Source organism: Cricetulus griseus, chromosome 2, assembly GCF_003668045.3.
Source record: "Cricetulus griseus strain 17A/GY chromosome 2, alternate assembly CriGri-PICRH-1.0, whole genome shotgun sequence".
Taxonomy (NCBI): Eukaryota; Metazoa; Chordata; class Mammalia; order Rodentia; family Cricetidae; genus Cricetulus; species Cricetulus griseus.
This window is the reverse complement of record NC_048595.1, coordinates 404,017,166-404,040,608: the sequence shown is the minus strand read 5'-3', so window position 1 is coordinate 404,040,608 and position 23,443 is coordinate 404,017,166. Positions and strand designations below refer to the sequence as shown.

The 23,443-nt window shown below is 43.2% G+C and overlaps 1 protein-coding gene across 3 annotated transcripts in view; it reads right to left on the bottom strand.

The window, feature by feature from the left end:
• The window catches only part of Myo1b (myosin IB), a 164,930-nt gene that overhangs the window by 74,708 nt on the left and 66,779 nt on the right, over nt 1-23,443 (bottom strand). For all 3 annotated transcript variants that reach the window (XM_027396859.2, XM_027396860.2, XM_027396861.2), the window contains exon 4: nt 9,435-9,529. In XM_027396859.2, the coding sequence (XP_027252660.1) occupies nt 9,435-9,529 (95 nt within the window). The remainder of the gene's footprint in view (nt 1-9,434; nt 9,530-23,443) is intronic.

Sequence of the window (23,443 nt, the reverse complement as noted above, 5' to 3'; positions counted from 1 at the left end):
TCTCTGAGCTGTTAAAACGAATACTAAGTTACATGGCCAAAGGAAATCTCAGGAGCATCGCACTACTACACTGTCAAAGTAATCAGGCACATACAACTATGTTCCGTACATGCTGCAAGCCAAAAAATAACTTAGTCATCTGAGCATCTTTGCCAAATGTATTTCTGAAATTTAAAAGAACCGCTTTTCTTCAAAATAGTTTCTGCGTCAAATTAGGTTGTTCACAATTAGGCTAGACTTGGTTACTCTTCAGTTCCAAAAGTGAGCAGCTAACGTGGGATTCACATTCTTCCAGGGTAGTCATTTCTGTAGACTTTGTGAGTAACTGAAAGTCAAGCTGAGGAGGAACCCACCACACAGAACAGACAACTCTTAGCTCTTGTGGGGACAGGGACAAGTTCTGTTTGCTTATTTTATCCTTCTTGCCACTTAGTGACCCCTCTCTCTCAGTAACTTTCCACACAGAACCACCCCTCTAACACTTAATTCCAAAGGACATCAGCCTGTGTTCAAAGAGAAGGTGATGCCAGGTCCACAGTGAGGGAGGAACAGTAAAGCAAGCATCCTCAATGAAGGGCTTCTCAGAGCCTTCCTTATGCTCCTGGGCATTGCAGAACTCCAAAAAGGATCTAGACTGCTTCATCCCCTTCAAGTTTATTTGCCATGGAGTCTGCTTCCTGTCCATATGTCTAGTTCCAATGAACCATGGTCAACACCTAGGAAATTTGTCAGCAGAACAAAACAGCATGGTCTGGGCAGGTAGGGCGAACAAACCAATCTTAATATCCAGCACTTTCTCAAATCTGTATTTAGTGCAACTCTGTAGGAGTAGGAAGGCCTCCTTGGGTGCATGAAGGGGGTCCTGCAAATGGATGAAATAAGGCTACCCTAGCACGACTGTTCCTCTAGGAAGCTTTATAGATGGACTACATCCCTTCTCCTCACAGAGGAAACAAAGGATGAACAATGAACAGCATTTGATATGTGCTGCCCATCATGTGCATGTAGACTCCTGAACAACACGGAAGTGTCAGCTAACGAGGATGTGAAAAACACCAACAATCTACATGAGTCTTAAGGCAACTTTGGGAGCACTAGTATTTATGATACAAGGAAAGAAACAAATGGGCGAGCCTTTCAATGAGTAGAGTTAAATCTCCCTCCAGTTTTCTTTCTGGGTAATCTAAGTGGATTCGAACACCTTCTCTGGTAGTCTGTGGTGATCCCTGCTGCAATCTCCCTATAACAGCCATAAAGGTGCAATGAGAATCTTTCCGTCTTTGCAAGATGACATGAAGTAGCCTTTATTCATGAAGTCCCCAAACTACGCATTCCATTTCTCTTGAGTCTAGTGGCCACATTTCCCTCTACCTACCCTTGATCTGCAGTGGAACTCCGTTTTCCAGATCCTGCTGGATGCCATCATCCTGTGCTGCTGGTCTTGGACTCTACCCAGGACGTCTAGAAATGATGTCTACATCTTACATCTTACAGCCCGATTCGCACACGCACTCCCTGGCCCTTCTTCCTCATTTCCCTGTCTTCAAAGAATCACTCATTGCCCCTTTCCCCCACCAGTAAACTCACATCTACTAGGGACAGTATCCTTTTTTAGAGTTCAATTTCTGGTCTTTCTAGTCTTTACAAAACTAGCAAAATGAATCTATTTATAGGCAAAATAACTGTCTTAAACAGATCACGCTTCAGATAAAAGAGCAAGTCTTCTGTTAGGAAAACTGACACAAAACATAAAAAGCCCAGGCTGTTTTGCTTATTCTGGTAACTATGGAGCTTTCTTAGCCAAGACTCAAACTTCAGACTCAGCCACACTGCCTCCTCTGGAAACCCTGCTTTGGTCCAGATGAACCCTGCCTTGGTGGGGAAAGAGGAAATGGGATGGAACAAGAAACCACTGGTGGTGCTAGAACCAATGTGGCCTCTTGGAGACACCTGGATGGCCAAAACCGGGTCTGGGAACAGATCTCTTGGGGTGTCCACTGGGCTTACGTCACCTGGCTGTTAAAATGCATATAAACCTACAGAACCCACTGGCATGTAGAGATGGTTTAATTTAAATAGAAATGTAGGCACTTTTACTAGCGCTAAAACTTACTTAAGAAAGCCAAATAGTTTTTGAGTATAGTTCAAGGCTACAACTCATGTTTTAACAACTTATTTCTAAGTTGGTAGAAAGTATCTATGCTCACATCCTTAATTACCTTCAGGAATTCTACTACACAGCACTTTTTAATAATTAATTTCTGGAAACAGGAATTAAAAATAAATTTTTCCAAGGGGCCAAGGAGAATGCTCAGTGGGTAAAAATGCTTGCTGTTCATGCCGGATGACCTTGATTGGGATCCCTGGAGCCCATGAAGAAGTCACAAGGTAGAAGATGAGGAGTACTTGGGGTTGTCCTCTGACCTCCACAGCCATGCCCTCCCACACAAATACATGCTCATTTCCTCAAACAAAGCCACACTGTCTAAAGGAGAGAACTCATATGTTTTTTTCTCGCTGACATAGTATCTGATCTTCAACTCAAGTAGTTCACCCTATGGAAGGCCTCACCATCCAAGGGGAGCAGAAAGGATATGTGATAGATAGGGTTTTAGTTGGAGGGGGGTGGTGGTAGGGGAGGACGGGTGGGAGAAGGGAACTGGGATTGTCATATAAATCAATCCTGTTTCGAATCCCCCCCCCCAAAAAAAAGTTGAAAAAAAAAAAAAGAGTAGACGCTCGACAAGCTACTAGGCTGTGTGCTGCATGGACATTTTCAGGCCTCTCCGTGCCGGGAACAGGAGATCACCCTCACGACCACTCGTGTTTAACACAGGCTTTCAGTTCCATTTCCTTTTGGCTCTAAAGTCCAAATAAATTTGAATCTGCATTCAAGTCTTTTATATAGTCATAAAATCCAAATCTCCGTGTAATAAAGAATGAGTACACTGCCTCAGGTAAGGGGGAACTGGATATCAGCCTCCAGAGCTCAAAATCTAGTTTCTGAATTACTGACTGTAAGGACCACAAGTACAGATGCTGAAACTTGGCTCAGAATCAATTCCGGATGCATCATTTCTAACCCAGGTACATGAACACTCATGCCTGCCCAAATCCCAACCTTCAGTTCTGTCAGCAGTGGGACAAAATATGATCTTCAAGGCCAAAATCTCTTCTCACAGAACGCAGTACCATGTGTAAGGTTTAACACGTATTTTCTGTATCAACAGACACAAATGCCCTTTAATGAGATACTTCTAGATCCAAACATCTATACCATGATAAATCCCCATGAGGAATGAAAAGGGCTTATTGATTACAGATTGTAATTCTGAAGACTTTAAAGTACTATAAGGGTAAAAGTAATTTGTCTGTATTCTTTGGCACATGGCACTGGGTTTTGAATATTGTTATTACAAATGTATTTTATAATACATTTGTGGCAGGTGAATGGAAGACAGGTGAATATGACCTTGAAGTCAGAAGCATGGGATTCCCTAGGCATTAAAACGTCTACATGTTCACTGAGCGGCCTCTGCTTGTGTTCAGTCCTAGCACTGGGTAGATGGGAGCTCTAAGTGTTTGCAAACTTGTTTTAAGCTCCTAGGAAGTCTGCCCAGGAGTTAATAGACATCTGTAACAATTGTGGTCATAGATGCATGTAATTACATATGTCACATACAAGTCAAGGAATACACAGGCAGACAGACAGACTCTGATGTATTATCTACCTTTCTATCTCCTTAGGTGTTAAGACACCTAAGTTTTTCTAAGGATGCAACTTACAAAGGTCTGGTGTTTAAGGTACATTAAGAGTAAGAATGTCCTCCAGGCAGTGGTGGCGCTCGCCTTTAATCCCAGTTCAGGGGAGGCCTGCTCTAAAGAGTGAGTTCCAGGACAGCCAGGGCTATCCACAGAGAAACCCTGTCTCAAAGAATAAACAACAATAACAAACCCAAGAAAGTAGGAATGCCTACCCCAGCGAGGCCATGTTTGTGTCAATGGAACAACCTTTCTGTTACTTAGAAGAACACCTGCTTCAGAGTCCCTAGGGCTTTACAACCCAGCTACAGCATACCCAAACCAACCAGACAGGCAACCAGGAACTACATCAATGAAAACAAAAGGCAAAAATTTTTCAATAAGAAACATGGTTTTAGGGACAGAGAGATGGTTTAGTGGGTAAAGGTGCCTGCAGCCAGAGTTCAAACCTTGTGACACACACGGTAGAAGGAAAGAATCAATTCCCTCTAGTTGTCCTCTGACCTCTACACGTATGACATATGTGTCATACACACACACACACACACACACACACACACACACACACACACAAATAAATAAAACATGGGGGGAAAAAAAGCAGGCTTTACTACAAGGGGAGTCTGCCCCAGTAACACTTCCACTGTAATCTACTTCTGAAGAGAGCCGCCACGGACTCCCTGGTAATTCCTATATAACATATATGTGTCAGGAAGAAACAAGACAGAGCAGGGTGCATCTCAGTATGAATCTGCTTAGCTGTGTTGCTTCACCATGTGTTTCTAGTGCTCTGAAACACGCTTTGGTGCTCAGGCCACACACAGTAAGTCACAGCCTCGCTGCTCACGCAGAGAGCTATCAAAGACATGAACTGGACGGAGGCCAGTTGGGGTTTAGACCCAAAGGTCTTAATGAGCAAGGCAGGCTCCAGAACTCTTCTAGCAGATGGCTGATGAGTTCCTAGAAACTGATGGAACTGTAAAGTGAGTGTTTGCCCATGTCAGTATGGTGTTTTAAGGTGCACAGTGTACCCTGTTGTTCTTGGAGACATGCAGATCTGGCGGTTCCTCATGTGCTGCCTCCTGGCTCTCCTCAGACTTGAACAGTTGGCCATGAAGGATCTGGATTCACAGGAGTGAACTACAAGTTCACTGCCTAGAAATGGTTGGGCATTTTTTAAAAGGCATGATGAATTTTTTATTTAGTACTGCGGTGATGAATTAAACAGCACCCCAACACACTCAGAGAGTTCACGCCTCTCCCTAAGAGCCCATATTATATAACCCTGTAGCATAAGACTGTCTCCAGTGTTTACGACCAATAACATCATCATCTGCCAAGGGGGTTTTATGACCCACTTAAATTAATTACTTCTTATAAAATAATTCCTCTGATACTGCATGGTGGTTCTATCTAAACTATTAAGTATAGATTGGAAATGAAAATACTCTATGTCATGTTCACTGTATCTTTCAGACCCTCTATGAATGCCAATCCTATTTCACCTCACGTACGTACTAACAAAGTTAAATAGCTGCATGTATGAAGAACTAAAATTATGAAACTTGCGAATAAGAGGATGTGCTGTTTTAGACTTGGTCCTCGGAGCCCAGATGAAAATGCCCTCCTCAAATTCCTCACAGTACCATGCTGCAATCTCTGCATTGACTTCTATCATTCCATTTTCTCATAAATAATTTCATGAAACAGAGACTTTTAAACACATGCAAATTCTGGGCTTTATTCCATGTTAGCTTTATTCCAAATCAGTCACACTGGGAGCAATTTTTCTATGGCCAGTTTTGAAAAGAAACAAACACAGAGAAAGAGAAATATTCAGTGAGAACTGGGATCTCTACAGGGGCTGGGTGGAAGGAGATGCCACTGAGATCTGTTAATGACAAAAGGGGCCGAGAGGTTATCGGGTACCAAGAGTGCAGCTGAATGGGGATGGAGAGCCAGGGGCCCTTGAGTACAGCAGCCTCTCCCCTCATCAGGAGGTTGGTGATAATGGACAGCTGAAGCACAACACCTCAGAGACAGGACAGATGCTTCATTGACCTCGGGCAATGTTAAACGATGTTCCAAGTACCAATACTGCCAAGAGCCAGCCAGTCTACAGACCCAGTCCATGCCAGGAGATTGCTAAGAGTTATAATTATGATACTTTTTCTATTGAAGCTAATGCCAACTATTAAGTCCATATTTTTTCTACATCGCCTTTGTTTCATTTTGCTAGTATCAGTTGGTGGGTGTGGCCTCTGCCTCACCTCTGAGAGCCCCTCCAGCTTACGGCTAGAGCAGCACCATGTTGTCTGCAGCAAACGTGGCAGTCCTACAAAGACACACTCTGTTTCCAGCACCTGAGGAAGGAGTCCATCCAGGAGAGCAGACAAGGACCAAAGGACTACCGGTGCTGATCGAGGCCATGAAACCAGGTGGCAGGTGCTGATCAGAAAACCACACACAACCAAGGAGGAACCTCTCAGAAAGGGTGACTACCAAACCTATGGATGAAGTGGCATCATCCGCCCCCATTTTGTGTCTCAGTAAGAAAGAGTCACAACCCTACCGAGAGACAGACTGGCTCCGGGAACAGGTGGCAAAGTTAGAGTTCTGAGAAGGATGCCCTACATTACCGGGGCTAAATAGGCGACTGCTGACTTCTGGGAACATATGCTCCACAGGAGGTGAAGAACTGGCCAGGGCCAATCAATGTGACTGAAGTCTATTTTTAATGACTCACTTAGGAACAAACTGATATAGTCCGAATGCCTAACACATACACACACACACACACACACACACACACACACACACACACACACACACCATTAGTCACGAAGAGATGGAATAAAAGATTTCTTCCAAGGGAAGCAGAAAAGGAGCTTTAAGAAGTGAACAGGTGGGCTGCTGAACATAATCAAAAAGGCCATGGTGAGGGAGAGGCACGAAATACAGCAAGAACACAGATCCCTGCAGGTAAGGCCTGCCTCACCTCCCATACAGTAAACAAAAAAAGAAGCCAGCATGTGGAATGAAAATATCTTATGCTTCTAAAGCTAAAAATAAGCAATCAAGCACACCAACACTCTAGATTGTGTTGCTCACCACCACCCTGTCTCTTCAGGACGGCCAGTGGATATGGTGACTGTGACAACTTTAACACCACAGGGTCACCTCAGGGAATGATTCACTCTTTACTTGTAACTTCTTTCACATGAAACAAAGTTAGTGCCTTGGAGCAGTCAAAAAAGAGGTCTGAACAGCCAAAAAAAAAAAAAAAAAAAAAAAAAAAAAAGAAAGAAAGAAAGAAAGAAAAAAACCAATGTCTATAAAAGAGAGTACACAAGAAGGGGGCAAGACTCTGCAGGGCTTAGACCATGTAAACAAAAAGAAAGGGAAGACCAATAGATTCCAGAGAGAACTTATGGGATTAGACATGGACCTGGGTGTAAGATACAGGAGAAAACAGAGCCAAAATTACCAACAGGTGTAGCTATTTTATAACAAGATTATGATATAATGCTGGTCTAATTTGCTAGAAGAAAAGAAAAATCAAATCTGCCCTATGTGTGGTTAGCTTGAGATGTATCGGGAATGGTCAGGTGCACAGATCAGGCAGGTATATTAGTTTCAAAGATCAAACAAGAAATACTAGATGAGAATAAAAATGCAGAAGACATTAGCATAATCAGAGAGAATTGGAAACAACCTAAGGAGAGATTATAGAGGGATAAAGAAAAAGACTAAGCAAAAACAATCAATTAACAGACCTTCTAAATAACTAAAATAGTTACTCTGGGCAATTTCTAGGAGAACTGGTCCTTTGGCCAAATACTGAAATACAGACATGAGGCTAGTTCCTCTGATTCAATCAATCCTCTAACTAATATAGACACAAAACAAAACCCTCCCCTAGAAAAACTTCAGAGACCAGGTGAAGGGGACTTACCAAAGGGGCAGTATTAGTACAGTGCTCAAAAAGAAGCATCTTCAAGACACAAAGATTCAGGTTTTAAAAAAGATAAGGTATGGAAGCCAAAACTCTAGAATTGTACCACCCACATTGAAAATCCTAGCCCTCCTGCAACTTGCTGTGTACATTCAGTGTAGTGGTTAGTTTTGTTAATTTGATACAGTGTAGACTCACCCAGTTAAAGAGACTGTCTAGAGCAGGTTGGTGGGATATACATTCATTCTCTGGGGCACTGTCTTAAGTTAATTGGGGTAGGAAGGCCTGCCCACTGTGGGTGGCACCATTCCCTAAGCAAGGGATCCTGAACTGTATGAGTGGAGAACTGAGCTGAACACAGACATGAATTCATTTATTCATTCCTCTCTGCTGTTGACTGAAGATAGAATGTAACCAGTTCTCTCAAGCTGCTGGGGCTTCCCACTATGATGAACTATAACCTGCAATTGTCAGCTAAAATAAGCTCTTCCTCCCTTGAGTGTTTTGTTAAGGTATTTTTATCATAGCAACAGTAAATGCAACTAAGACATTTAGGAAAACTGCTGAACCATTTTGTGTCTCAATTTCCCCACAATAAAAACTGGTAACACATCCTAAATACTCAGTATAGAATAACTACTGCTGCAATCACCCAAGGAAGACAGTAATTCTAAGAGAGGGCAAAACAAGGGTCTGGCAGTTCCTCAAAAGGTTCAACCAAACAACAACAAAAATGATGTGGATTGTTTTGTTTTGTTTTGAAGTAAAAGATTCTGCCCATAGGTTTGAAGTAATCTTGTCCATTGACACTAGCTTGAAGCCAGGTGTGGTACTGAACATTGCAATCCTAGCACTCCTAGCACTTGGGAACCAGAGGCAGGAGAAATCTGGAGTTCAGGACCATCAGCATGTTGTCCAAGAGTAGCCTAATGTACATGAGACTGGCTCAAAATAAATAAACACTGGCTTGAAAAGATGTGGCTCAAAAAAGTGACAGTGCCAACTACAATTATTCTGCTTGATCACCCCAAAAGTGAAATAACATGCAAGGTGGAAACACTTAAAACCACACTTCTGCATACTCAAAATGACAGCCAATTATGAGATTCTCATCTGTGTACATTTTACAGGGAAACATGAAAATCCCCCTTTTGCCCTTCTGTTTTTATAAAAACAAACAAACAAACAAAAAACAGTATAAAACCATTTCCTTATTCAGGACAAGGTCAGTGACATAAGCACAAGAAAAAAAGCACAGCCTGACCTTGCAGACATCAGACAACATCTCAAATCTTTAGGTAAGAAGAAGCTCTAGAATGAAACCAAGCATTGCTGCTACCTTCCCTCCCTTTCTAGCAGAGGCCAGGTATGGTTGTAACTGCCACAGATTAGAATAAATTGGCATCCCATTGGGAAGGGTCAACTCCCTAGGGCCACACAGCCAAGGTAAGACAAAGACAATGATGGAGCCAAAGATGGTGCCAATAAGAACCAGAATCCAGTGCTAAGACCTACTCTGGCTGGCACCCTGATGGTGCCTTGTCCCCCTCATATGAGAGATGTGCTGTGCACACAACACCAACGGAGGGCATCAAGCTCCTGCACAGCAGCTGTGGCCACCTGGCTCCCAAGGGTCACCTGCCTTCTTTACCACTGTCATCCAGCAGCATTTGCCTTCCACAGAGGGAAAGGTCAGTTCCTTAGGTGGTGGCCTCACCTGTTTTTCCTGCTCCACTTTCTCCAGTAATGAGTATGCACTGGTCTTTATCTTGATCACGGAGGGATCTGTACGCTTCATCCGACAAAGCAAAGCTGCAAGAAAAAAGATGTGGGGGGGAAAGCTTTAGAATTCAGCTAGTTGGTGTGTGCCTATCAGGTAACTCTGGGTTCTTTAGGGGCCTCTGTGATTTGCCTCAAAGGACAAGGAAATTGTCACATCTTATTTCTTCCCGATTTTTAAAATATACAAATCACCATATCCATCCTCTCTGACCTATTTACCTTTCTCCATGCATTCTCTCCTACACAAATGACACTGACTTATTGCAGTTTAAAATTAAGTTTTATTTAACCCTCACGCGTGTGTGTGTGTGTGTGTGTGTGTGTGTGTGTGTGTGTGTGTGTGTGTGTCTGTCGGCCTGTCTGTCTGTCTGTCTTTCTATCAAAACTTAACCAATTCAGAGAACCAAAGAGAAAATGTTACACTGCATGTCCATAACTGGACAATATTGATACTGTTTTGTTCAGGGCGATATTCCAGCATTTCCATATAATGAGGAAGCCATTATCATCTTATGGAAGCCTCAATATAATAAAGGAAAAGAAATCTTTTTCCAAAGATTAAAGAAACACTATCAAGTATCACATAGTTTTTATTACTATGAAGCTAAATACAGCGCAATGGCCTTCACGAGAAAGATGGAACTTAAGGGCCGCTGGATACCATGGAGTTCACTTTGGTTCCCGTCGCCTGTGGGATTCCCTAGTTTCTCATCCTACCTTACAAAGACAGAACTTCCCTACTAAGACAGCCAGGCTAGTCCTCCAGTTGGTCTGCCCCTCCTTGAGTTGTACTAATAAGGTAAATGTCCTCCCTTTTTTAATCATTGAAAACAATGAAAATATTCTGGACAATATGGTAAATATTTTTGCCAAGTTCCTGCTTCTCATTTGTTGACCAGTCATTTACTGAAAGTTGAGTGTATGTTATGTCAAGAACATGCTGAGGACATAAAATAATATTCATTCTCTTTTGTGAGTTCTTAGCTGAAGGCAGAGAAGAGGCACACAGGAACAGCTCAATCCCAGTGATAATGTGGAAAGCTTGCAGAGCAAGACAGGGACCCCAAGAGAGAGGAAGGCATTGGATGTAGAGAAATTTCAAAAGGTGGGGAGTTACTTCCAAAGAATGAATTTGCAAGGCAAAGAGCTTCGGTGCATAAGCAAAGGCCAGACTACCACAGAAGCAGGCAAACACAGGGTGTCCAAGCAGTTCCACAATGCTGGAAGCCATAAGGCAAGGGAATTGGGAGGGGGCTACATAGGGTTCAAACTAAGAGCAAAAGATATGCTAGGAGTCATGTGCAGGACTATACATGGGAATGGAACAGTTAGTTCCATGTAGTAGAATTTTCCACAATCCATTTCTGTTTACTCATTTTAAATCTCACAAGGCTGGCACAAGCAAGGATGTACCTTCGTACTGCCAGGATGAAATGACAGAGCCAGAACTGATCCTACTCCAGCGTATAGTGCCTCTAGGCTGGGTCACAGTGTGACAAGGAAGCATGGAGAAAGCAAGCTGGAGGCAGGCAGACTGGGACACGGAAGCTCAGATACAGTATAGGTTCACGCAGTTTTAGCAGTATCGGACCCTGGAGAGATGCCAGAACAGCTTTCTGTGACATAGTTGGCTACGAGCACAAGTTGTTATCCCCTCCCACAAAATAAGCTCCTGCATGGTAGAGGCTTTTTAGCCAATGACTCCTTGCGTCATGCACGCAGCTTTAAATCTAAGATGTAACACAACCAATGAAGGAAGGAATGCATGCATGCAATTTATCAAACAAGGGCAATGTCAGTCCTGGAGTGAGTGAGCTCCATAAAGGATAATAAATACCTAGAAACCTACTCTCTCCATGAAAGGAAGAAGAAAAGCATTGCCTAGAGTTTCTCACCAGCCTGCCTCCCGCCTAAACCTCCAACTTCCGGACAACAGAGACGTCAGACTCATCATCACCTTGATGAGTAGAAAGCACACTACAGTGACTACAAATGAAGCTCTCCAACCACACAGAGATTTACTCAGCTCTTCATGGACTGTTGAATACGGGCCTCTGTTGGTGCTTCAGCAGGACAACACACCTAAGCTGAATACTTCCTTTTTTTTTCTTTCTGCCACATAAAAATATAATTATCCCTCCGTGTCTACGAAGACTTTTCTCCCAGCATCACCTGTCACTCCTCTTCCTGACTCTCCCTGACCACCCAAATGGTAGATGTTCAAGCCCTTCTATAAGACGATGCGTGTATCCAAATAACCCCTGCACATCTACCACAATATTTTAAAGCATCTCTAGGTGACTACAATGCTTCCTGCAATGCTAGTGCTACAAATAGCTGTAACAATACTGTGTGCGGAATAATGAAGGGAGAAGTCTACACACGTTCGGTGCAGCTGTAATGTGTTTCCCTGGTAGTTTTGATCCAAGCCTGTTCGAATCCACAGATACAGAAAAATCAACCTTATTTAACCACTTTGGGAGCCGATTCACCTAACGGAAGATGTAATTTTAGCATAAGATAAAAACTAAAAGGGGCAGTTGTTCTTCTAAGACTCTAGGGACCTGAAACTTTACTGAAATACTTGAGCACGAAGAAAGCTGCCTTACCCTGACACGCCTACCTCAAGACAGAATAATGCTCTCACTTATCTCTTACAGACACAGAGCTCTCCCCTACTCCCTTTCCCCCTAATGACCAAAAGAATGCCCCAAAGAATACAACCCCTTTTCTGGATGCACTCCTCTTCCTCCATGGCAACTCTACAAACATTCAGCCCTAAGGCCACCATTTATAACTATAAACTGAAGCCATATGCCAGGCCTCCAAGCCTCTCTATAATTAAGGACCTAAATAAATCTTGAGAAGTTCTGGCTAAAAGCAGCCATGATCCACGTGCTTCTCATTATTCTGTGACATGTCAGCATTATTTACCACACACAGGGATGAACCGTTATGACTTAACGACTATAGCATGGGGGAGGGGCACACTTTCTGCCCCACCCCGTGAATAGCAAAGATTCTCTGCCTCTTCTGTGGAATGAGGGTGACAAGGTGTTCCCAAGACTTCCAGATCAGCCACACAGCTGCTCACTGAGCACCAAGACACGTCCACTATGCATTTCCAAACAGCTCTACCTAGTACCATGTTTCGGTTTCAAAAGTTTGGTTTGGGGCTCGTCAGTTATTTTCTGTGAGGGAGAATAGTGGGTTGCAGGCTGGTATTTATGTTCTTCCTCCATCTTATTTCTTCTCAAGAGTGTTAATCACAGTGGTTCTGCCTGCATGGTCATCAGAGGCCAAGGCAGGGCCTCCTTCTCCATATGCCCTGCTCTCCACCCTGCCATTTCCTTGCTAAGTTTGCTTCACCTCAAGTGCAAAACAGAAAGGAAGACTGAGCTACTCAAAACACCAGCACCACTGCCTAAGCACACATGGCCGGGAGCACCCCTGGTTTCAGTCTCAGGCTCTGCCCTAATGGGTGGCTTGGATGCTCGCCCAGTCCCTTCTGAGTACCCTCAGTTGGACCTCTCTATTAAGTAGTGTTTAACAGAACACAATCTGTCTCAGAGAACTCTCCTGAACTCAGATAACTGATTCTGTCCTCTTGTTTCAAACGCTTTTCTCCAAAGGCTCTCAAAATGGCATTCCCTCCCATGCCATCCTGAATCCTGGAGTTGCTCAACCACACTAGGGAATTCCCCTTCTCAATTCAGCCCTCTTCAAATAGCTCGGCGTCAACATTCTCTTCTAGAACTAAAATCCCAACTGTTTCTCTTTTCCTTTCTAACTCTAGTACAGCCCTGACATCCAAGTGGCTCTAAACTAAGTTACCCCCCTCCCCCAATGTGCTTAAAAATGCCTAAGCTCCGCCTGCCAAATCTAACCTCATTTTGAGCCTCATCAAGAGGCAAGACATCCCACAAGAAGACACAAAAGAGAGGAGAGGGAGAAAGTTAGGGGGTTTGTTTTATGAGGAGAGCCCCTAGGTTGACCTTCCTTGTAAAATACTTTGTAAATGCCTTATACACTTAACTGCCTTGTAGTGATAATTCAGAATGTCTGCCCTCTGGAAAATACCACCTTGTTAGAAGTCAGTGTTACGACCTTCTACTAGACAGTCACTCGATCACGTCGTAAAGGACAACTTCATCCTTCCAGTTATTGGTACTTTTGTCTTGGACAGCTTTACTGCACTTTGGCCTATGGCAGCACAAGCATGCTGAGTTCAACTGTTTACACAATACAGTCACTAACCTCCTCATAGCTCCACTGGTTAGCATCCTAACAATGGAAGCTCCAGAGCAAGAGAATGTAAAGAACAAAAGTAAGCCTTTCTCAAAAGAAATGAGAAGAGCACAGTGTATATGATGAGGTGAAAGGGGAGAGAACGCAAAGGGTAGGCCCGGGGCAGGCATAGTGTATGGGCCTCAACGCAGCACTGTGGCATGGCGCAACAACACGGAGTCCGTGTGGATTCTCAGAGCTTAAGGATGTGGATTACAAATCCCCAAACCACCAAAATAGCATACAGTTATCACAACCAGAATCTTTCAAAATTATTAAAAACAAAACCAAAAACACTGGGGTAGGAAAGAATAAAAAGCAAACAGATCAAACAGAAAATCCATCAATGAGAGGTGGGGGTGTGTCTCAGCTGGGGTGCTTGCCCAACAAGAATGCAGCACTTCCTAAGCCAGTGTGGTGGCACATGTCTGTACTCCTGGCACTCAGCTTCAGGCAGCAGGATCAGTTAGAGGTCACCTCCCGGTGCCTGAAATGTTCAAGGATTGCCTGAAGCAATACGAGACCCCCATCGCAAACAAACACGAATGGCAAACTAAGCCAATCATATGGTATGTGAGAATGGACACAAAAGCAGGAGCCAAGGTATGCTGCCTTCCGGGATTACACTTAAACAATTGGTCTTTTTTTTTTCCCCCTAGGCAATCGTACTTTATTTTTCTAAGCTCAAAGAAAGCTCACACTGCCATCCCAATATAAGAAAAGTACTGTGCCATGGTACAAAACACAGGACCTATAATGATCTGTAATTTTGTAAAAAAAAAAAAAAAAATCTAGCACATTTATTTTCTAAATTCACATACACTCGTCACATAAACAGAAGTGGCCATTATTCTTTGGGCTGCATTCACTGGAAAAGTCATGTCTCCACTGGCCACCAAACAGACAAAATATCACTGTGGTGAATCATTTGAAGAAGACATCTGTTCCCTACTGACAAGAGCCGAGCATGAAATAAAAGCTCAAGAGTCAAGCTTCAGAGCAGGGTATGACAAACAGGCTCTAGGCTTCTTCCTTTAGAGCTAGGCTGGTTTTCAGAAACACCCTCCCTGCCACCACATGCTGGCCCGACAACCTCCGTGTCCATTGGGTTTCTTGACATCGTGTAACTCAAAAAAAAAAAAAAAAAAAGGTAATCTTTATAGTCAGATGTGACCACTCCGAGGGCAAAAAAAATCACAACAGTCCACATGTGCTATATCTCAAGGCATGATAAACATATCTATATGACTTGACAACACACTCTTCAAATTCACGATTAAATTTAATAAACAGTGTTTTCTATCTTAAAAGTTCACATGCAGAGGGAAAGTATATGTGAAAATATTAATAATTTAATAAAAAAAGAAAAAAAAAAGTTCACATGCTGGTTACAGAAACTAATCTAAAGGATGTTAACTCAGTGGAAGAGCTTGCCTAGCATGCATGAGGCCCTGGGTTCAACTGCCAGCACTAAAATAAATAAATAAATATATATATATATATATATTTATATATAAATAATGAACGAATGAACAGACAAATAAATAAGAGCAGTCTATTGAGATTTTAGGAACTTTATTACAAAAATACTTAGGGTAAAAGCCAAAATCTTTGGAACTCATTGTCAAAATCATAATGGAGACCCTACAGTTATCTGAGTCCCAACAGATTGGCCTGGGACTCACCCAACAGAATGAACATCTCTCTGTCCTTGTGCCAGAGAGATCCGAAGATGGGTTAGACCCACGTGGCTCTTTTCATAGGTAACTGCAAAAGCCAGGGCCTGGAGACAGGCATTGGGAAGTAGCTAAGAGGCTTGTGGAGACCAAACCACCCCAGGAAGGAAAAGGACTGGACCCAGCTCAGAAATCCACATCCAGGAAACATGCGCCTTTGTGCCTGGAAGGTTCCTTGGAATTGAATGCTAAATCTGGTGTGATGCTTGGGGTTTCCTTCAGAAAACTTGCTCTGTTTTTGAAAGAAAACAGTATCCAGAACTGCCTGGGGCACCTGGAAGCCGCCACAGGGTGAGAGTCCCTTATCCCCCTAAATATCAGCAGCCTTCCTGGGCCTGGCAAGAGGTAAAGGGAGACTAACTCCAGCTCCACCTCTTCGACAGCCTTCGCTACTGTAGAAAGAGTGTTATCTCACCGAGGAATGGGGCACGGGTGGTTGCTAAGGCCTGTCTCAACCCTTAGTCACTAACATGCGAGAGTATGCAGAGGTAGGGGCAGGGTCGTCCATTCAAGGGCAGTGTCCGGTGACTCTGAGGAAGATGGGGGCTTAAAAAACAGGACAGGCCCTCAAAGCCCCACAAAAGCCGTAGGAAATGTTAACAAACATGGCAATGCACCTCCAAAGACAGCAGAAAATGAAGAGGGAGAAAAAAAGAGTGGCTTTTGCTGCCGAAGCATGAAAAGCTGCAGGATCTGAACCCAAGCCACAAGCAAGGCCAGAGGCCAGAAGGAAGCAGAGGGCTCAGGGGAAATGAGGTTATTTTCCCCTCTCCAAAAATGAGCAAAACACACATGACTTGGAGGAAAGAACAAATACACCGGGGCTCCTAATTCAAATCCAGTTAGCCCGTGGGTATTTTTAGTATCTCTTTCAACAAGAAAATTCTAACAGTCATCTTTTATTTCCTAATTCTCATTAAAATAATCACATCTCTAAAAATAGCCTTTCCAACTCAAGGTAAACACAGTTTAAATGAATTTCTGGTGAAAATGTGCCAGAACTTTAAAAGGATTACTTATTCCATACTCACTGCAAGACGGCTCATTCACAGACGGCTTCCATGACTACCTCGGGCACCTGAGTCTGGGGAACTCATCCAGAAGATGCACTCGGGAAGACCTTTCCTAACCAAACTTTGCTTTTTTAACTAAAGAACACATTATGATTGCAGGCCCGCACCCCAGATGTTTAGGCTGCTTTGTAAAGAGAGCCTTCATGCTTCTACATCCCAATGTAAACTGCTCTGCAAGACTCGGAGGGCCCTGTGCAGCAGCTGTGTCCAGAGGGTACAAAGGCTCACATAGCTTCACACTAGCCAGGCAGGCCTTCAGGGCAGACAGCACTAAACTGGGAGACCCTACACAATGAACAGACACAGTGAGCTCTGACTGCGGTTATCACAGAGACATTGGGTAGAGGTAGAGACGGCATCTGAACTAGAAGTCCAAGTGCATACCATTTTTTTTTTTTTTAAATTCCAGCACTCAGGAAGCAGAGGCAGGTGGATCTGCCTCTGGTCTATAGACCAGACTGGTCTATAGAGCGAATTCCAAGACAGGCTCCAAAGCTACAGGGAAACCCTATCTCAAAAAACAAAAAACAAAAAAAACCAAACAAACAAACAAAAACAAACAAACAAACAAACAAAAATGAACAACAACAAAACAGTGCTCAACAGAGAAGTGCAGTTGTGAAAGCATATTAGCTTCGAGGCTTGGTTTGACCGTTAAGCCTCAGGGTGCTGTGTTCACAGCATGTCCTGGGCAGTGTCTGAAATGTAGCAAGTGCTTACTGAAGGACTGGAAAGCCAACTGGAACTAATGTCTGGGTTTGTGTCAGAAACTCAAGGACACAGATGCACCTGAAAGAACAGGTCAGCAGCCACTTCACAAGGCTCAGTTAGTCCTGCCCCCCAAGTCATGGTTAGAAGGATTTCTACAAAAATGTATGTGTGTATGTGTTTCACTCAGTCATCAAAAGTAGCCTGAGTAGCACATGTGAGGATTTCCCGGGCGGTTCACACTGGGCGGAAGAGGAAGTGGACAGCCCAAAGGGGCCCTCCCTCCCACACACAAAGCTTTATATTCATCCATTCCGCTTAGGATGCAGATCTGGGACAGATCACTTAGACCTCTACATAAGAAATAAGTTACCTTATGACACAGCCAAGTCCACGTCTTAATTTTAAAAAGACAATAGATGGGGGTGAGAGGCGGGGTCAGAGGATTGTGATTCAGACTTGGAAAGAGCAGCACTGAACCAAATGATGAGGCTCCAGACTCAAGTGGCTTGTCCTTGTGGCCCTGTCTTCCGGAGACTATCACTTCCTCCCATTACTCCAGACTCTGGCCTCCTCAATGGGAATGAAGCTTCAAACAAAAACCAAGACAAATTCAAGGTTCCAGGTCTCTTCTGCCCATTATTTGATTGCTTTGTTTGATGATGTTCTTTAAAAAAAAAATGTCTGCATATCAAAAAGTCCACTATATATGAAAACAAGGAGACCCAAATGCAACAGGACCACTCAATCTGCTTCCTCAGGCTTCCTACTCCATGAGGTAGCGATGCCCAAAGAAGAAACAGGGCACATCCCGCTGGAGACCCTTAGCTTCCCGCCTCCCTGCATCAGCTAAGGACTTCAGGAATGATGAGGACAGCCATGTCTTAAGTTCTAGGACAGGCACTGGAAGATTTAGCACTGATACTGGAAAATGCTCTCAGACCATTTTATTACAATTAATAGCTAATACATAGTCCGCGATGGTCAGGATATATATTTATTAGGTAGCCGACTGGCAGGCAAGCAAAACAAGCCAAAACAGCGGGGGGGAAAAGAGAGCTACCATGTGCATTCTCTATCCCTTTAAACTTTCCCACGTCACCCTGACATCACCTTGACCACACCCTGACAGGCGTGGATGGGCACACCTGTAGCCAGCCCTTAGGAGGCGTGGTTACAGTGTCTCCTTACACACTTCGAACTATTCTTGTACGGCTCTGCACACAGCATACAGCTCCAAAGTGAACCCAAACACACAGCTTTAGAATATCTGCATAGAAGCTTCAGTCAGAGCATTACATGCAAGAAGCAAAAAAAAAAAAAAAAAACACCAAAATAAAAAAAACCAGTAGACAATCATATTGAGCATCCCATGCCTGCATAAGGAAACAGAATCTTGGAAGAGATGGGGACTCAAAGACCAGCAACCTGTGAGAAACCTACACCAAAATTTCAGAATAAAGAAAAGTCCTGAAAGTAATCCCATCAGAACAGTGCAATGGGAGCAGAAGACCCCGGAGGAGAGCAGACATAGAGCCTTGAGGTACTCAAGGGATGCGGACAGTGAAAGCTAGGCACAGTACCTGTGAGTGAAGCTCAATGCAAGCTTATGCCACCAGAACAAAGGATCCCAGTGGTGTAACCAGAGAAGTCAAACTTGCAAAGCCATCCCACACAGAACCCAACCTAAGGAGCTCCCTTTCTAACTAACATGCAGAGACTAAGGCAATCCTCATATGCATCAATCATGACCACTGAACCAGACTGAACCCTCTAAAGTCCCATCTGTCTATTATATTCCATCTGTCTGTCTAACATTGCCCTCTCTGTCTGCCTACTGTATCCCACCTGTCTGTCTAGTGTAGTCCCATCTGTATGTCTGCCTACTGTAGTCCTGTTTTTATATGTCTGCTATAATTCCCCGTCTCTATGTCTACTGTAGCCCCCTATCTATATGTCTGTCTACTGTAGTTTCATCTGTATGTCTGTCTACTATAGTCCCCCATCTGTATGTCTGTCTACTGTAGTTTCATCTGTCTGTCTACTGTACCTGTAGCATACAATGTCATCAGTCTGGAGGCTTTCTGGTTTACAGTTTCTCTTTCTTTACCCAAGTTCTTTACCAGCAGTATCAGCATATTAGTCACTGTTCAGAATAAATTGTTGAAATGGTATCTCACACATTCTTTCATCTTATTCATGAAAAAGATAGCTAAGAAATTAATTGTGATATTTTCAAAGTCTATTTGTTTGCCAATTTTTATTACTTCAAAATGACCGGATAAAGGTGAAATCAAAAGAAATGTTATTTAGGTCAGCATATGTAAGTACATATTCATATGTTCAGAAACAAGAAATGATGAATCTTATATTTTTGAAGAAGATTCAGGTGTGGTAGCACAGGCCTGGTAATCACAGGACTTGGGGAGATGAGGCAGGAGGACTGTAACCTCCAGGACAGCCTGGGATACACAGAGACTTTAAGCTTAAAACCTTAAGAAGAATCCTTCAGAGAAGTGGGTCTTTATTTTATTCTCTCAAAATCAGTCTTTAAAGTAATTTGGGGAGAGGGACTTGGCAATTCTCCCTGACGCTAATAGCTATAAATACTGTTTGAAGTTAGGGGCAAACAGTCACCTGAAACCTACTTTTTAAAGGCAGTCACAGTATGGTCATGTTTGCACTCCTAACATTTTAAGTCATTACTAACTAATTCTTGAACTCGAAGGCAAAGGCTGTTAGCGTCACATTCAGGGCTAGCAGGTAAGCACATCCTGTAGTAGGATTCCTATAACCCTCAGCTGAGGATGCCTTCAGCTCCCCCCATATCCCCCAAATGTCCCCTTTGCACAAATGATCACTTATAACCTAATCTTCTGTGGCCAACATTTATCAAGTGATGACAGTCTGCCAGGTCTCCACCCAGCATGGGAGGGGATGTGAAGATGGAAGCAAGCCCAACCCCCACGTCCCACGCCCCCACCTCTCAGATCCTTAAGTCCCAGGGTCTTACTTTGTCATTCACATCTTCTAAAACATTGCTTATTGAAGTTCTCCACTGGCTTTCTCCAGATAAAGGCCTCCATGGAAGGAGGGCTAGAATCTCAGTGTTTTCTAAGAAAATCACAGGGCTTTGCAGAAACTGGCACTAAAAAATTTGGTGGAAAATGCACTAATACATCTTCAAAGACTCCGAATCTTCACAATGAACCCTGCGACACTGCCTGGAAAGGCTTGTAGTGGCAACTCTGACTCCTCACCCCTGCATCTTTCTTGCCACTGAGACATGACACACTGCTGTCAAATCAATTTAGTGACATGTCCTAGAATGGTAGCAGAGGACCCTCACCAACAGCAAGTCTCGGGAAAGAAAATCTACAAATTCGGAACAAAGCCTCCTGTCTTTGAACACAAACGGAAGGAAAGCTTCTCCACCATTTTACCAAGAGTGAACAGGGAATCTCGATTCCCGAAGCTACTCAATATCTGCAGTTACAACCCTAAGAATAAAAAGACCACACACGTTCTGATGTGTACTACTGAAATTCTCCATCTCACCAGTAACTCTCTGGACCCAAGAGGCGGGGAATAGCATGCCTACAGAAGTGTTTCACTACCAGCTTGACTAGAGAAAGCGAAACTACAGTATACTTTAGGACTTACATCCCTACAGAAAATAGGAGCCGTCTATTTCAGGCAAGTGTTCATCTGCTTCATTAGCGGTCATAAAATATCACTATTATTCAGTGTGACTTAGATTTAAGCTGGCTATGGTGTTGTACACCTGTAGTCCCAGCTACTCAGAAAACTGGAGTAGGAGGAGTGCTTGAACCCAGGAGTTTGAAGCCTGTCTTGACTGACATAGCAAGGGCCATCACTAAATGAATGAAAACAAACAAAAACAAGTGGCTGTCTTTTACTGACAACAGACCATAGAAGACACCCTCCAGTGATCTGCAGTTCCCTAAATCCCAAGAAGAAAATAAGCAGAAACAGAACACAGTCACAGATTAGGAGGCACTGTGTACTCCTTGCATTCTTTAAACTGACACCATCCGAATGCCACTGGAACTCATCCATGGACACGTGAGCATCTCCTGGAGCCCTATTCTTTGCTTCCCTTCTCCTAGGCCCTACAGATTCAGTGGAATTTGCGGTGGTGGTTCAACTGAGCAGTTCAGGGGCATCTGAATGAGCCTCTTAGACACTTCACCATCCACAATGCGGTGCAAGTGGAGGCCTTTGCCACAGCTGGAGCACTCTGGTCCTGCCATGTCTAAAGTGCTCTAGAGCATCTTTATGCCCAGAGGTCTCTTATAAGGACTACATAAAGGATAGCTGGAAACAAGAAGCTCAGTTAAACTTCTTACAGACTCACTTTTTCTAAATCGTGTGTGAAAACTTGGGTGTTACGTTCCTATGCTAAGACACTATGTTTATGGGAGATATTCATGATGACGTCTTGCATGCCCTAAGTCCCCTAAGAGAAATCTCATTCTAACCTACAAGGAAAACTTTTATTCTCTTGAGCAAACAAGACACTTTGCTCCCATATACAAAACTAACTTTACAACTGATCACATTTCCCTTTCTGCTTCCACTACCAGGAAATGAAAAAGGTGAGTTCAGTTACCACAGAGGACATCATGGCACCAGCTTTCTCTTGGATCTCAACTACATTTTACATCACCACTGCTCTGGCTTTTAAAGGTTATTTAACTTATTATGCCGACTGTAAAATAGTAAGCTGTCTTTAGTCAACTATGAATGAGATAATTGAAAAATTAGTCAAAACAAAAGGGACTACATGTCTACATGCAGAGGTTTTCTTTAGAGGTGAAGGGGGATGGTGGAGGATGGCTAGATGGATTCACACACAGACTCATGTGTGCACGCACACACACGCGCGCGCACATATCCCCACACACCCACACACACAGGCAAGCACAAACATCTACATGCACATGCACACACAGGTTTACCAAATAAAGACCACAACTCAGAATTTAGCCCATCTCTAAGTAAACAACTTTAGGAGCCTACTGTTCGACTGCCGCCTGAAAACCAAAAGACTCAAGGCAAGTCTACTGAGATGGGCTCTCTTGTCTTCCATCTGTCACCCACACACTTTAACACCACCTTTCCTACAATCTCCAGTGTTTTTCTTGTGTTAGTTGTTCTTTGTTTGTTTTCCAGTCCCACATTCAGGGAACTGCAGGGGGGGGCATATCTGAAGTCAGACAGACAAGCCTCACCCAGGGAAAACCACTTTCATGATCACAGTATTGGTTCTTCTGGGTAAGCATTCTTTTTCGTCTTTCTTGAGCAAAAAACAAACAAACAAAATTCGTCTGTGGTCCTTTCTAACAGTTTTACTTCTCCATCATCTGTCTTTGACTACAGCCATATTTGGAAAAGAAAATTTAATTTACGCTGCCCTTAAACACAACTTTAAACTCCTAAGTGTAAAGGAAATTGATTTTTATTTATTCACCACCCAATAGAAGTGGGTGGTAAGAGTGGGACCCAAAAACATTAACATTGTACTGGCTTCACAAAAGCTGGTTAAAACCATTGTGCCAAAATCCCAAAAGAAATCAGCACCTAATCATCTAAAATTCCCAATGGATATACCAGTTCCAAGAAAAATCAATACAGGAACTGCCCAAAACAGATCTACTGCAGTAAAGTATCAAGCATTTAGTCACATCTTCAAATAATCACATAATGTTTTGAATCATTCTGCAAATAGTAACTGTGACATTGCTAAAAACTTTGCTCATAATAAAGCAAAGTTACCAGTATCTGTGTAGGAGAGTAAAGGGAGACAAAAAAGGTCACAGCAGAAACATGGAAGTGGAGCCAATGGTTTATTTTTGTAAGAATGTATTCAAATAAGTTTCAAATGGAACTATGAAAATACACTGTGATTACAGTTATAAGAAAAAAAGATTTGAAAAGATTTGAGAACAGATCTTACTAAAATATACCATCCCACTCACGCTTTCCATCCATGCAAAAGCTCTTATATGGCTCCTGAGCTGAATTCCAAGCTCTACCAACTCTATTGAAGTGATGCAAGATACAGGAGAGGGTATGAGGTACTCACTACATCCCACCTGGTCCAGTTCCCCTTCCTG